We start from the raw sequence: 16,715 nt of genomic DNA on the forward strand, positions 1-16,715 counted from the left end.
AAGGTCTTATCAACAAGAGTTTGTTCAACATTTGAGCAAGGCACGGTAGAGAAGGACTCCTTCCTCATGTTAGGTTGGGATGGCACATGCTCCCTAACCCTGTTCCCACCCTTCCTAACACTGTTCTCTCCCATCCACCACAAAACTTCAACTCCCAGATAGAAAACACTCAAAAATGTATCTACAACTGATCACAAGAAACCTCTTAATCCGTATGTTCTAGGTCTACAAGACTTAAGGCTAGAATAAAGTATGTACAGTCGTGGCAAAACAAGTCCTATCCGTGCGAATGGTGGCATTGAATTTTAAAGAGAAAACACTGTTGAAGCTTCTCTAAGCTTCTCTATTCTTAAGGTTGTTTTTCTTTTTCTATTTGGTCCTATGCATGGAAGGTGCAGTTGAATAAAAACATACCCTTTAAGGTTACATTATTCAGAGATGTAGATAGGCATGGAGTAGATGAAAATAGAATTCCTTTCTATGTACTTGTTTGATCATTTATATTAATATTCTCACTCTCCCTTTGTCTTTCACTTTCCTTATGTTTTCCAGGCTCCTCTAAGTTTTATGTGCAAATGTTCTGACTATATGGAAGCCTTAATGAGAGCCCAGAACTCATGCAGATCCTGAGAAAGAGCAGTGGTCTTACCAAACTTTAGGACAAAGCATTACTGAGGCTGTGGGGCAAATCAACGCATCCCACTGCACTGGAGTTAGGAAATAAATGAAAAGGACAAAATTAGTTTGTGTGAGAAAACATTTTTTTCAAGGATATATTATATACATGGAGACATTTATCAAGAGAGAAATTTTGTCAGTCGGCGAAAGATCACTGAGTCTCACACAGTGTGCTGGCCGTTAGAAGTATGCCTCGAAATTGGGCACAGCCTTGTCACAGAATCACACATACTGATCCTTAATCCCTATCTTTGGATGATTTACCTTCCTTTTTTTTTTTTTCCAGAAAAACAATTTTGACATCCAGGCATGGCCAGCACACACGCTGGACATGTGCCAAGCTTGGACACCCCAACACGTTCTTTCATATTCTAGAAAAGCTGGCCAGATGCTGGCATGCAGGCATAGCTATGGCATCTGTGGGAAAAGAAAACATGTTCTACTCTGCAACCAGCCCTGGGCTGGCTCTCATTATGTTCCAGCAGGGTCATCAAACTGAAGGAAGATGTGAGGAGCTTGGAAAGAGTCCAGAGGGCTGGCACTGAAAGGAATAAACATCTGAGAAATCACCCTGAAGGGCAAGTTGCAAGAACCTGGGTATGCTCATTTGACCAGCAGCTGGGGTGAGGCCTATCCTAGGCAAAGAAGAAGCATCTGTCATGGTGCGGAGGGCCCACAAAACAAGAGATAATGGCCTTGGAGGAGACTGTGAGATTTCTAAAGAGATTTGGGTCTATCAGCCTTCGCAATGCATGTCCAAAGGAAGTTACAGATGGCCTTTTCCTAACCCTTCCCCAAGATCAAGGATAATCAGAGATAATGCAGTTTTGAAGGATAAACTAGCCTCAGGGAGAAGGTGAAGTTTCATTTCATCACTTAGGTCACTGTTATTGTGATGTGATTCTGTGATATGATGTGATCACTGCTCTGTGATTCCCCGACTCCACCTGGGGATCTGTTGTTTAACAAATGTCAAGTGTGGACATTCATGAGTGAGTGAATGTGAGCAAGTATGTACTTGTATGTGTGAGCATGTGACAGTTGTGTGGATGAGGGAGCCTAAGTGTATGGAAACGAGTGTTTAAGTGCGTGTGTGCGTACAATGGAGCATGTGGTGTTCATCCCCTTTCTTCCCTGAAAAACAAATACAAACATTCTTTGGGAACATTTTTCCAAAGAAAGCTGGCACTTCTGTGTAGAGACACACCATAGCTGCTCCATTCTTGAGAGAAAGCATGGCTTTCCCATGGCCACAAGCATTGGCTGCTGCCCTATCATCTGCTGTAGCAAGACTACAGATGGTGTCATCACCAGTGGAATGGAGGTCACATTCCAAGAGGTAGGTTTGTTCTTGGCCAGATACAGAGGAATGACAGAAACATCATTTTCTACTGTCTGTAAAAGTGGTCACACCCTTTCTTCTGAACACATGGCTTTCTACTTTATTACAGAAGAGAAAAAGAGAACGTTACATGGACTTCAAGTTCAATATGACTTCCATGCCATTTTGCTTTTTTTTTTTTTAAGACTGCATTTATTTATTTGAGAGAGAGAAAGACAGAGATAGCCACAGAGATGCTGAGAAAGAGCACAAGCAGGGAGGAGAGGGAGAAGCAGGCTCCCCACTGAGCAGGCAGCTGGCTGCAGGGCTCCATCCCAGGACCCTGAGATCATGACCTGAGCTGAAGGCAGACCCTTAACCGACTGAGCCACGCAGGTGCCCCAGTGAAGTTTTACTTTTATAACTAAGGAAAGAAAATAGCATTTTCATAGCAGGAACAGAAACTCAGTTTAATTTCCAAAGAACTGCTTTAAGATGAATGCCAAAATATGTGGCTGCATTGCAATAAAATTCCAAGGAAATGTCTTACCCCATGTCTAGTCTACTTATTCTGGAGTAAATTAAGAGAGAGAAAAAAAAATTTGTTTTCATCTCTCTGAGTTTCAAAGAATATAACACTCTAATGCTTTACAACTCACTTCTCTCCTGAGCACTACATTTTCTCTTCCATATTTCAAACTTCCAGTCAGATAAGATTATGCATTTCTACAAATCTTGTGTTTACTGTAGTTATCGGAGGCCAAGATTGCAAAACCAAGCAAGTGTTATCTTGACCTTTGTTAACACACAAATGCTGATGGTGGACAGTCACTGCTGGCCCTAGGCTCCTCTGTGGCTCAGTAATGTAACTGTAACTAGACTCTTTGGGGGTGGGCAATCATTATTGGCCTAGCCGGGGAGGTGGTGGAGGGGCACTTGCAGGCAACCTCCGTAATTCTCTGCTGGAGCAATGTTAGGCACTTCCATACACATACTCTTGCAACACTTCTTAGAAAGTTCTTATCATGACATGTAATGGTAAGTCAAAAATTGTACTTGTACTGAGGAAACAGAAAAGCGGTAAGATGTGAACAAGCAATCTGAAAGGAAACACAGTTCCTTCTCTATGAACGATAATGTCCCTTAATGTGGCTGAAATGTCACTGGCATCCTAAAGCCAAGTTCCTCAGCTGATAAGCACCCTTAGAATTACTTTAGTTAGGGATTAGCAATTGCTTTTGTTTTAAAGGAATCACGTGGTTTTCCACAATTTCCTAATAAGAAGTGGATTCATCTCCTATTAAGCATTCTGTATTATGTAGTTCCTGGGAATCCTGATATCAGGAAAAACTGCTTCAGAAGCCACTCAGGGTGATTGTTTGATAATGCTAGGCATTCCATATCCTAGTCGGTGTACAGATATTCACTCTTAGAGTCAACAGGTTAACGCTGCCTTGGATTACCAAAAAAAAGGGCAGTGTCATCCTGGTTGTCAGTCAAGAGCATGGGAATTAAGTGAGAAGAGAATCTTTCATAGGTAGCCACTGACTTTAGCCCAATGTTAAGTCATACGAGTGCAAAGCCAGGTTCTTCTGAGTCTTGCTTACCTCTTTTGTTCTAGAATATAGGAATAGGCAAATACTACAATTGGTCACAGTCCACAGAGGAGAGTCTCAGAGGCTCACCTTCTAATTTGGAAACCTGACAGCCCATCTACATATGGATGTGTGTCAGAATTTCTGCTGGTTTGTAGGGAAACTAACAGTGTGAAAGCAATGTGAGGAGGGGGAGAGGGAGGGGCTTTCTCATGTTGCTATCTTCGGAAGAATAAAGCGTATCCTATTAGGTGAGCAAAGAGTTGATAATGCAAAGGCACAAACATTGTGTCTTGTTTTTATCTAAGAAGTTTACCCCAAGAACCTACTTTCGTTGAGAATTAAAGGGGCTTAGGATGAAATAACTATAAAGATAATTAGAAAAAAAAAAAGGAAAAAAACAGAGAACACAAAACCACACTGGGATACTGAGGGCAATATAATAGCAAGGTACATGTCCTTAGAAAATCAATTATGCTAATGCAACCTTTTGTCAGCTAAATTTCTTTCCTTTCTATATCCAATTTTTTAATCTTTAAATATTGATCAATGTAATTTTTTAAAATAGCTTTAAATCAACTAAGATGGTAGTTCATCTTAGTGAGGTCAATTGTTTTATTTATTAATTCATTGTCTTATCGTTTCTACTTCTTTTTTGCCCAAAAAGCATTGGAGCTGAATACATTTAGTTATGAAAGCATTTAACATTTTAAATTAAGACACAAGGAATTCTAAATGACACTTGAGATGCCCTTGAGAGAAGCCTCTCATCTCTCATGTTTATAGATATCTCATATATTCATAAATCAAATCCTGTGCATATTTAAGCCAGACCAAAATACTAAAAAGCACCATGTCTCCCATTAGAAAAAAAATGCAATTATTCTGCTTAGTTATGTTTTTAAAATAGCTTGACATTTTAAATAATTGATGAATATGTAATTTGCTAATCAGTAATGGACAGTTCCCATGGAGGTACCATCGCTAGTTTTATAATTTACTATTTCAGAAGAGTTTTATGAATGCAAAGATTAAAGCTGGGAAGCAGAGAGAAATCACTCCAGGATGACATTACCCTATTTAACACCCATAATACTGAAAGGTAACAACAATTAAGCTTCACAAATTAAGTCGATGTACTGAGTTTCTATTGGGTGAGTTATAGACAGCCATTCATGTGTCATGATTTTTTTTCCATACTAAATTCCTAATAGACAACCATTTACCCAAATGAACAGCAGAGCAACATACTGTTACTGTAAAGGATTAAATGATATTTTAGTTTATGCCTTTATTTCTTTTTTTTATGCTTTTATTTCTTGACTCTTTGCTCCAAGTGATAATAGAGATCTTCTTTACCATGCACGAACACTTACATTCTCTTTCTGAGAACATTTCTGATGTTGTTGGGGTTAAGAGAGGAAAGTCATTTATTTAAAGATCGCCTTATTAATCTACAATTTTGGGTAAATATCTAGATTATCTGGTCGGTCAATTTGTCTTTATAGCCTAAGAAAGAAGACTAGCTGCCATGTTCAATCCAGATGAGTTGGTATATGAATATTTATAAGGACATCGATATTCACAGTGTCTTACAATCATGCTCCAAGCTAAATAGAAATAAAAGCAAAATGGCCACAAATATTACAGCATAATAGGATAAGAGCTAAAAGGTATGTACAAATTCATTGACAACATCTGTGCAAGTGTTGTAGACAAAACATTTAAAAAGAAATCTACATAAAACAGATAAATTTATCAAATGTTGATAAATTTTCAGAGACAGTATAAAAGTACACAAAACATGGAAGAGAGAAAGAATTTTTTTTAAAAAAATAACTGCTAAGCCAATACATAGAGTACAAATTTACTACATTAATTTTACAGAACGATGGGAACCAGAGACAAAAACGATTTGGCAACAAACAGCAAAGAAAGTTTCACCGGTCACAGAGAAGAAAGACTTTTCGTTTCAGATGAGAACACAGACTGCCACAACTCACCCCCTCCACCCACACACAAACATAGAAAAATAAAAGCAAATGCAAAGGTTGTCTACAGCAACACACGACAGACAGAGGTGGAAGCGTTTGGCATGTTGTATCACAGGAAGTCAATCACGATTGGCTAACGATGATGGTACCTGGCTCTGTTGCAGGTCACTGGCTTGCCTGAGAGGAGTGACGGATGGAGGGGGCACACCTGATGTGGACGCAGATCGGCCTAATTTGCAGCTGACTTTCGGTTCTGTGAACAGGGGGAAAAGGCAAAGTGTTAGCAGAGCAATGTCTGAGGTGATGGCTCGCACTTTGTTTGGCTGCATGTTCTTTCAACGCCACCAATACTTCTGATGCTTGCTGGTAATTGGCAGGTGATGGAATGATCTCATAAGGACTCCGAAACGAGCTGTATCTGCAGTCAGCTCCTGGCAATAAAGAACAAATCAAGGAAACGTGGCCCTTGCTCCCTTGGACATTTGTACCTCATTTAGGGTTAGTTTCCACAGGGTGATAACTAGAGCAAGAGCCCCATTCGGGGGAAAAAAGCTAGTGACACAATCATTTTGGGTACTTTCTCTTCAGCTGTGGTCCACGGGTCCCTATGTCCTAAAATGTCTTCATCTTCTCCAAAATTTTCCCTCCCTCCCTTCTGTTTTGTTTTGTTTTGTTTTTCCAATTTTGAAATCTCTCTCACTGTGCTTGTGCTGAATACTTTTATCACGTTTTCAGCGTAGCATTTCTCTGGTTCATCTCTATTAGCTTTCAATTTTATAATCATCTTCTGAGACTTTGCCATTTTTCATAATAATAGTACTTTTCCAAATTATAAAAGTAGTCTCCTAACTCTTCTTCTATTTTCAAGAGCCCAAATGAGCTATCCAGGCCATTGACGGGATACTCTGGAGATTAGAATTTGGGGGATGGAAAGAGTTCCCATCATTCAACAAGGTACAGAGAGGATGTTAATTTTCATATATATTTAAAGATATTTGATAAGAAAGAGGGGAAAAAAGCCATACAATGAAAACTTGACACCTGTGCTTTTGCCACAAACTTTTATATTAGCAGTTACTTTTTTGAGTGTCAAATATATTCCACCTTCTATCTGGCCTACATTTAAATTATGTCTAATCCTAAGGATACCTAATAGGGTTAGAGAGTTAGCTATAAAGGTTGCCAATTTATACTGTGTGTGTGTGTGTGTGTGTGTGTGTGTGTGTGTGTGTCTCAGAAACTTCCCTGCTGACTCCCATAACCTGTCTGCCCAAAATTAACTTGGACACGGACAGCCTGGGTGGTTGAATTGGTTAAGTGTCTGAGTTTGGCTCAGATCATGATCTCAGGGTCCTGGTATGGAGCCACACATCATCAGGCTCTGCGCTCAGCAGGGAGTTCACTTGTCCCTCTGCCCCTCCCCACATTCATGCTCTCTCTTTCAAATAAATACATAAAATCTTAAAGAAAAAACTGACATGGACACAATGGACTGAGCTTCCTAGATTACTTTGAAACCATCCACGTTGTTCAAAATTTTCCAATTACTCCATATTTCACATGATAAAAACTTCAAACTCACTTGACTAATTTTCAAGGGTCTCCTGTGATACACCTTCATGTGATCGGATCCACTGTGTCCACGCTTCTGCTCTCCAAAATGCACACAACTGTCTCCCTTCTCAGTTCTGCATTTAATCCTGCTTCTGTCCTTCACCTCAGGTGTGCCCTTGTGTGGACTTTCATCAGACTAAGTCCTACCCATTTCCGAAGACCAACTTCAATGAGTCCTTCTCTACTGCCAAGCATCCCAATTTCTCTCCTGAAACTGCCTTATCACTTATACAGTGTTTGCTGTGCTTGCGGCTTGGAGCATTTATCATGGTGGGGACCACACAGCAAGGGTTCAATTAATATGTTTTACCCTTTTCACTGAAAATATTCAATTTAACCTAGAAGAGGTCAGTGCAACTCCTAAAAATGAATGAAAGCAACAAAAATAACATAGAATATGTTTTAAGACCTGGGTACAAAGCTTAGCTCTCCTACTTATGAAGGCAGTGATTCTCACTCAAAGGTTCGGGACCTTCCAGGGTCCATTTCAGAGGAAGCATGAGGGTTGGAAATTCTCCCTTCCTCAGTTTTATGCAGATGATTCCAGTAGCTGCTCGTTATTTATTTATTTATTTATTTATTTATTTATTTATTTATTTATTTTTAAGTAGCTTCCATGCCCAATGTGGGGCTTGAACTCATGAACTTGCGATTAGGAGTCACATGCTCCACTGAATCACGTGCTCCACTGCAATATCCAAAGGGGCTTGATGAGCTGAAACATGCTCTGGATTGATGTTCAATGGGGGAAAGGCCTTGTCTTAATAGCCAGGCATGTCTACTCACTCACTCTTGAAAAGTGTTTAAATATAAGAATTATCATACAGTGACACAAACCATCACTATCACTGAGAAATTAATCTCATTTCCCAGAAGTTGTAAATCCTTTCATACCTTAGAAAATCATCTTTTGTTATATAAAATAACAGGTAAAGCATCCATCAGAATCCTGATTGACATGTTTTTATAATGAAGCCAATGTTTCCATATATCCCTTTACTGTGGTAACACAGTCAGTTACACAGAGCCAGAAAATTCAATATTTTTTTCCTAAGAAAAAAGAGTATTTCTTTATTTAAAGTCCTTTTCAAGTTTATGTTAAAGAGATTATCTGATGAGTGACACAACTGAAGGCCTTTTAAGTGATCCAATATACCTAGGGATTAATTTCTCCTGCCAGGTTTCTAGTCAGATTTTGACTTAACCAGCCTCTTTCAAATGTAGACACTCATATCTCTAGTGAACAGACTGAGTTGTACCAAAATCCATGCAAACTCCCCGTTTCATTATGTCCTGGAAAGACTTTGTTTTACCCCCATTGGACATCAATCCAGAGTATGTCTCAGCTCATCAAGCTCCCTTGGGTACTGCAATATAAGCCATTAAGTCCCCACTACACATGGCCTTTACACTACCAGCCAACGACCCTATGGGTTAGCTCTAAAGTTGAGATTACGCTAGAGTCAACTGTTCGATCTCAACATGGCTCATATGGGTTATGATTCTACCTACAGCAGCAGACTAGCATTATGAAATTCATTATGTACACATCCTTACACAGGCAAATACAAACCCACATGCACACTGCATAATATTGCGACTTAGTGATATCATGTTGTAGGGACATTTTTAAAATTGTGAAGTTTGAGTTTATCTTTACCTCATTCATTCTGGCTCTTCTTTCAGTTTTACATGGTTCTTAAACACATTTCAAATGTATTATGGTATCTATGGGATCAGGTTGGTGAAACAATTCTTTATGATGTTGCATCCAGCAAGGTTCCTTTGACTAAAAGAATTGTCCAAAGAAGTCCTAAAAATCCTAGAAAAGATTCTGATTATAACCAAGCTTCACAGAGATTCTTTAGGGCTGTGTCATAGAAGTTAGATTGTCCAGCTCCCTTACTCTTGGAAATACATTGTGTTTTGAGCCTCAAACAGGGAAGCTTAGGAACCATGACTCTAAAAACAATAAATGTTCATAAATTTTACTAACATAAAAATTGCCAAGACTTTTTGGAGACTTGTGCCTCATAAGAGATTTTTGTTAGAATTTTATTTCTCCCCAAAAAACTCATTCCATTCCATTAAGAGATTAATGATGTACTAAAGGCACCTGTTATTCCTACACCAAGGAAAACCCCTTGGTTTGTAAACTCCACCAATCATCATCCTAGAAGTAACAGTTGATATTCTTTATGAAATTTCCATGAAGATCAAGTGTAAAAGAGAACAAGAAGAAATAGAATAAGGTAGTAGATTAAGAAAGAAAGAGACTCAGAGGGGAAAAGCAAGAACAGAAAAAGAAAGGGGAGGCAGGAAGGGAGGGATGAAAGAAAAAGAGAAAGAGAGAGAAAAAGAACAAAAGATATAGAAAAAGAGAAGAAAAGAAAAGAAAAAATGAGAAAAGAGAAAAGAAAAAGAAAGGAAAAGAAAGAAAAAGAAAAAAGGAAAGGAAAAACACTAATTTTACCTTTTTAGAATAAACCATTATCAAGATATTATCATGGGATGTTTCCAGAGTAATAACTCATGATCATCTTAAAGTTTGCATTAAGTAAGTATCCAGTGAACTGTGTGACTTAATATTTCTTTCTTTTTATTCTTAGTGGATATAACTTATCACCGTTTTTGTTTGTTTTAAAGATAGTAATTTCTCAATCATTTTTCATCTTCCCATTAAGGTGAATTGGATTTCTCTTCCAAATCATGTCCTTGGTATTGTTACAGGATAATCTCCAAGGCATCCACTGCTATCACTGTGAGTTTTAGAGTTCTCTTTGCTTTCAGAAAGCAAAGACAAATGACTCTTCTCAACCTCTGCATCTACACAGCAATAGGAGATTAGTGCATTTTCACCAGAGAAAATCCTTTCATCTAGCATCAAAGAAATAAAATCAGTCAAATTCAGAGATATATCTTTCCTCTATCTTGTTTTTTTTTCCCTTAATACACAACATTTTTCTGTAGTAGCAGAGACATATTGTGATTCCCCCTAATCAGTCATGTTGATGAAAGTTTCTAAACAATGACTTAAGGCTACATGGAAGTCACGAGCCTTTAAAAAATACACCAAAGTATGATTATTACAAACTCTAGGGAAGGCATTTTTTTGGGGGGGGGGTGGAAAAAACACATACACTATTTGAGATAAGCAGGTGCCTAAATAATAAGAGGTACTTTTGCCAGGGCTATGTTAAAACCTTCATGGATCCCGCTTTGTTTTAAAGCTTCTATCATACATCACAGTAAACATGTAAGATGCCCTTGAGTCCCATATTAAGTGTAATTTGTCCTGTATATAATTTGAACACATTTTTATAATTTGGCTTCAGAAATTATTGGACTGTGAATAATCCAATTAATTCATGACTGGTTATGATTTCTAGGCAGTCATCAAGCACACTCAGGAATTCTTGCAGCATAATACGATCTAATCTAGAAATTGTTTTCAAAGGTAATGGAATTGTTTTAATACTAAATTTAGCAATTTTTTTTAAAATTTTTTTTTATTTTATTTATTTATGATAGGCACACAGTGAGAGAGAGAGAGAGAGAGAGAGGCAGAGACACAGGCAGAGGGAGAAGCAGGCTCCATGCACCGGGAGCCTGACGTGGGATTCGATCCCGAGTCTCCAGGATCGCACCCTGGGCCAAAGGCAGGCGCCAAACCGCTGCGCCACCCAGGGATCCCTAAATTTAGCAATTAATTAAGTGAACCTAGTGTTACAGTTTGTAGTGATTTAATTAAATATACATTAATGTTAATCTGACAGTTTCTTTTGGAATTTTGGTGCTACTATTTATTTTTAATACCCAGTATTTCTGTAGGTCCCTGAGAAACTCATAGGCTTTGGCATTGTCAGTATGATGCTGAAAAGAGGAAAAAATTCGAATCATTGTGTGACCAGAGAAAGAAAATCGGCAGGCTGCAAAAGTCTACCCTGTGGGTAGATATTCTCTCTCCAGCTTTCCATGGAGCTTTCCTCTGAATAAGACTTGTGTAGCTTTGAATGAATCCTAGTATGCCATAGTCATGGACCAACATCCTGGTGTTATCTGAAGGTCCAGAGAGTAAAACTATTGATGTTGGACTAATTGGTAATTCTTCTTGTAAATACTGGAATTTTGGTGAAGATCTAAAATCCAAAGAAAAGTGAGGTGGAGACATGATAAGTGGAGTTTATGATCCAGTGGTGGACATAGTATAATTGTAAGATCTGTTGAATAGAGGAGGAAGAGGATCACACAAAAGTAGATTTAGGTATGCCTGTTTACGTACAGAGACTTACCTGTTTACATAAACAGGTATGCCTATTTATGTAAATTGTACTATCTACCACCCAGGGATGCGCTAGATACCGAAATGCATTTTTGGTTTCTTACATGGCAGCATAGCACAGTGAAGCATTAACATTTTGGGGCTTTGACAGCCTCTTTTATTTTAATATATAATTTCTGAAACACTCTTAGATTTCTATCACGTTAGCTGAATATGAGAAAGGTGCTTTTGTCTTCAAAAACACTTCATTTCACATTAAAATAAAATCATCATATACGTGTATGAAGCAACGTATTTTAACCATTTAACATGGTTAATGCATGCCCCTTAAAGTCATTACATAAAGAAAATCCACCTACCAAGATATGAATTCAAAAAGACCTATCATGGGATCCCTGGGTGGCGCAGTGGTTTGGCGCCTGCCTTTGGCCCAGGGCGCGATCCTGGAGACCTGGGATCGAGTCCCACATCGGGCTCCCGGTGCATGGAGCCTGCTTCTCCCTCTGCCTATGTCTCTGCCTCTCTCTCTCTGACTATCATAAATAAATAAAAAAAAAACAAAAACAAAAAAAAAACAAAAAGACCTATCATGATTTGTATCACAAATGTTTATTACCATGGGGACGGAAATTTCACTATGTGTTATGGCATCAAAAATAGAATAAATGGGGGATCCCTAGGTGGCTCAGCGGCTTGGCACCTGCCTTCAGCCCAGGGGGTGATCCTGGAGTCCCGGGAGCGAGTCCCACATCAGGCTCCCTGCATGGAGCCTGCTTCTCCCTCTGCCTGTGTCTCTGCCTCTGTGTGTGTGTGTGTGTGTGTGTGTGTGTGTGTCTCATGAATAAATAAATAAAATCTTAAAAAAATAGAATAAATGAACAGGCAAAAATAGAATAAAATCCTTTCATCACTGATATTAGGAATAAAAACATGACAAAAATAACCTATTTTTAAAATGTTATATTTCACTTCTAAATAACAAAATAAAAGAGAAGAAAACCGAGTTTAAATTTTATACATCACTTACCTTATTAACGTAAAAACTCTTTATTCCTAACAAATGAAAATCATCAAAACTGAATGTAATACTAATAACATCTTCTATCTATACCATTGGCTTTTGTGGTTTATTTAAGAGCAAGCATCTTGAGACAAAATTTGGTCCAATATGATGTGTATGGTCCTTATAGCAGATTCTATTTCAATGGCCATGGACCTATGCTTCTGCTTTGAACCATTGTATGTTATAAACATAAATAAGCAATATGTGCCTAGGAATAAGACTTATCTAAGAGCATGCATGGTCAAGTCCACCAGGGCAGGGAACGTCAATGTGATCTCCAATAATGGCCATGTTTGTTCACGCTATAGCAGAACTGCTGGAGATCTCTAGGATCCTGTGAGGAGGTGGTAACCTGAGGTCAAAACCTCAGGTTTTGAAAAAAGTACTAAGTAAGAAGTTACCTACTTTTCCCACTCTGTTGACAAATTCACTAAATGTCTAAAAATAATGCTGGATAACTCTGCTGTTACCTTAGCACATCAAAGCAACAGCACCAAACTGTACTAGTAGCCATGTATTTTTCACTGCCACACAGACTTGAATATTTGGTGGATATTTTCTCAAAAATGAATGAAGTAAGTCTATTGCTTTAAGGAAGACAAGAATTTGTGGGCAATGACAAATCTAAGCTTTCAAGCAGGAGCCAAAATTTTGAAAAACTTGTATGTACCACTGTGAGCTTGACAGCATCCTAATACTTAAAGACTTTTCTTGTGAGATCAGCAGTGATATTAATTAATGTGCTGTATTGATTTTTATAATGAAATATGTCAACATATGGAAGATTTGCATGACTTTGTGAACTGATGCTTTCTAAAAGCATGATGTTATAAATCATGCATGGACAAAAGATCCATTTCAAGTGCAAGATAGACCAATGTATTTTAATGTAACAGAGCATGATGAGTTTATTGATATGTAATTAACCCTTGTGAAACTGCTATTTGTTGAGTTTGGGCAGGATATTAAAGAAGAATATACACAACTATATGAAAAGGGTATTAAAATATTCCTCCTTTTTTCAGTTACGCATCTGTACAAAGCCATATTTCCTTCATATATTTTAACCAAAGCAACATATCACAACAGATTGACTCCAAAGCAGATATAAGAATCTATGCTTGATTAAGTCAGACATTAAAGAGATTTGCAAACATGTAAAAACAATTTCTAATCTCATCACTATTTGTTATAATTTAAGAAATAGAGCTATTTTTCGTGAAAAATGTTACTTATGCTAACATAGAATGGATTTATTATTATTGAGGAATAATTTTTTAATTCTCAATTTTAATTTCTGATATGATAAATATTGTTATATTTCACCCTTATGTTAGACTTAACTTCCAGCTCCAGTAGAGCTCTCTGGGATTCTCAATAGGTTTTAAGAACATAAGGGGTCCCGAGATGGAAGATTTTGAGAACAGTCGCTTTATATAAGACTCCAAAGGGCCCAAAGAGTTCTCTTTAAAAAAGTAATTTTTTTAATGCAGTTAAAATGCCATTGGTGTATTTAAAAACAAACAAAAAGTGAAACAGGAAAATACCATGTTGAAGCACAAGAAACATAGGGAAAACTTTGAAAACTTGGAGGGATTTGGGAATGTCCAGTTCTGAAATGCTTCCCCAGGAAAGTCTTGATGGCAATGTCCAAAAAAAGCCATTATGTGCCTGTAAGACCGGAGATAAGCCATCCAAATTCTCAGGGTACTTTTTCATCATTTATAGTAAGAAGTAAACTCCAAGGTTCATTCATTGATTCTTTGACGTTCATAAATGAAATCTGTTGGAGTAATTGAAATGCCCTCAAAAATACCCTTGATTGATGGTGAGCTTTGTTTACTACGGTCACTGCTTTTACTCCTCCTTTCTGATCCTACTTTCAGTGCTTTATTTTCGTAACAATGTTGTTAGGATTATGCATAACTCAAGTCTGCTATTTGCTAAAATTTTCTAAAATTGTTGGTAGAAGTTTTGGTAGCAAATGATTAAACAGGACCAAAAAATTGTTTTAAATTAAACTGAGGAGAGGTCATGGTCATCTGTCACTTTTAACTGTCCAGAATCCACTTAGTCTTCTTTTTCTGGCATAGCAGTTTGAATTTCTTTTGGAGAACAACACAACCAGTTTCTAGGGTCTCATAGGAAGAGCTTCCCCAACTGAAGCTCCAGAAGTGACCACCTGACTCAGTTCTGTCCAATCAATCATTCTATACCCTCGGCTTCACTGACTGGTTCAGGAGTGGACATGTGGCACAAGCCAGTCCATGAGAACTGCCTTCATACTTTTGGAGCTCTGGGGAAATAATTATCCCGTTGAGTCAAGGCTGCTAAGTTCTCGCTTAGCTGAAAGATCGTGGACAACTTGCTTGACCTCTCTAAGCTTCCTTGTGTTCATGGGTATAATGGGAGAAATAATGCATGCACTTCATGAAATTATTGTAACAAATAAGATAAATGTAGATGTCACCACAGCAACCAGCATGTCATGAGATCTCAATAAATGCAAGCTATTTGTATTTATTCAAAGACAAATCTGACCATTCAGCTCCTCTGCTTATAATATAAGGAAGCCTAAACTGCCTCCTCACAATGGTACCTGTGACTCAGCTTCCATAACCAGCTTGCCACACTGCCTTAGGGTTTCCTAAAGCCACCTGCCTTCTCTTACTCTAGGATTTTAATCATGCCATTCCACTGTCTTCGGCATGCCTGTGCCTTCCCCTTTCTTTCCCTTTCTTCCTATACTAAACCGTATGCACTGTGGAGACAGGAGCCATGTCTAGCTCATTCCCCAATAAATCTCCCTTGAGTAACATAACCGGCCAGTTGGTAAGGACTCATGAATTATTTATTGAATGAATTAGTTTAAACCATATTTTAAAGAATGATGGGGTGCCTGAGTGGCTCAGTGGTTAAGCATCTGCCTTTTGATCAGGTCATGATTGGGGTCCTGAGATGGAGCCTGCTTCACCCTCTCCCTCTGCACCCCCTGACTTGTATTCTTTCTCAAATAAATAAAACCTTAAAAAATAATGAATCCAGTGTAAACAATGAATTATTTGTACATTTCTCATTAATAAAAAAAGCATTTTTTTCTATTCTTTCACTTTTCCTAAATTTTCAGCAAAAAGACAAAAATACATTGACCAGACTTCAAAGGAATTTAACATTAACAAAATTAAGGAGGGAAAAAAATGTAGTGCCTCTTTTCGGACAGCAGGTGGGAGTGCAAATATGATTTGATATGTATTCTGGTCTGCTTACAAAGCTTCCAGAACTAGTCTCTGTAAACGCCCAGCATAAGTCAGACAGAGAACCTTCGTCTTTGTAATGTCTACTAAGACTTTTCACAGAAACAGGGCATTCTTTGTGAATACTGTTGGTGCAGCATATCCACAGGGCTTTTCCAAAGGAAGCCAACAACCCACAACTGGGAAGCAATGTCAGGGAAGACTCCTCTGAGAAAGGGCTCAGGGTGGAGCCACGCTCCCTGCAGTGACAGATACAAGGAGCAGGCATCACAGTCCACACTGGAGCCAGTGCATTGTCATTGTGGTTCTCAAACAGGATTAATCTATTGAGAGGTGAGTAGGTGAAGGTACCTTCCGTGCTATCTGAATTGTTTATGCCCGGTTAACTATTTTTTCCCCAAGAGAATCTGAGAGGACATGGAAATTCAGAATGTCTCTAATAAGAATGAAATTACTATCAAGTTGTGTTTTTTCTCCAATCTTCAGGGAATCATATAGTATACAACATCGTGGTGTATTCTACATATTTAGTAGAAATCAAGTTTAAAGGACTGTGTGTGTGTTTTCACACATATAGTTATATATAGTATATGATAATAAGATAGCTGACTTTGCAAATTGGATCACGTAAGACCCAAGCTTAAGACCCATAAGTGGCTTCATACACATACACACACACATACACACACAACCCAACACACACATGCATCAAATTCATCTAATTCTTTGACTCCATACGGCTCCCATAACTTTAGCCGACCATCTTGGTAGAAAAAAAAAATTAAAAAGAATATAAATGGTTTAGAGAAAACCCAGCAAACTACTGCAAAACCAGGTCTAGCATCCTGTCTTCCTGGATCAGGGCGATAATGCCCTCATGCTGTATAAAATCAAACCAATCATAGACAGGCATA

The 16,715-nt window shown here is 38.2% G+C and overlaps 1 protein-coding gene across 5 annotated transcripts in view; it reads right to left on the reverse strand.

Annotated features, from left to right (window-relative positions):
- The window catches only part of NYAP2 (neuronal tyrosine-phosphorylated phosphoinositide-3-kinase adaptor 2), a 260,549-nt gene that overhangs the window by 41,076 nt on the left and 202,758 nt on the right, over window positions 1-16,715 (reverse strand). For all 5 annotated transcript variants that reach the window (XM_072719374.1, XM_026006199.2, XM_072719375.1 and 2 more), the window contains one exon: window positions 5,738-5,841. In XM_072719374.1, coding sequence (XP_072575475.1) covers window positions 5,738-5,841 — 104 coding nt within the window. The remainder of the gene's footprint in view (window positions 1-5,737; window positions 5,842-16,715) is intronic.

The sequence above is a fragment of the Vulpes vulpes genome, chromosome 9, assembly GCF_048418805.1.
Source record: "Vulpes vulpes isolate BD-2025 chromosome 9, VulVul3, whole genome shotgun sequence".
Lineage (NCBI taxonomy): Eukaryota > Metazoa > Chordata > Mammalia > Carnivora > Canidae > Vulpes > Vulpes vulpes.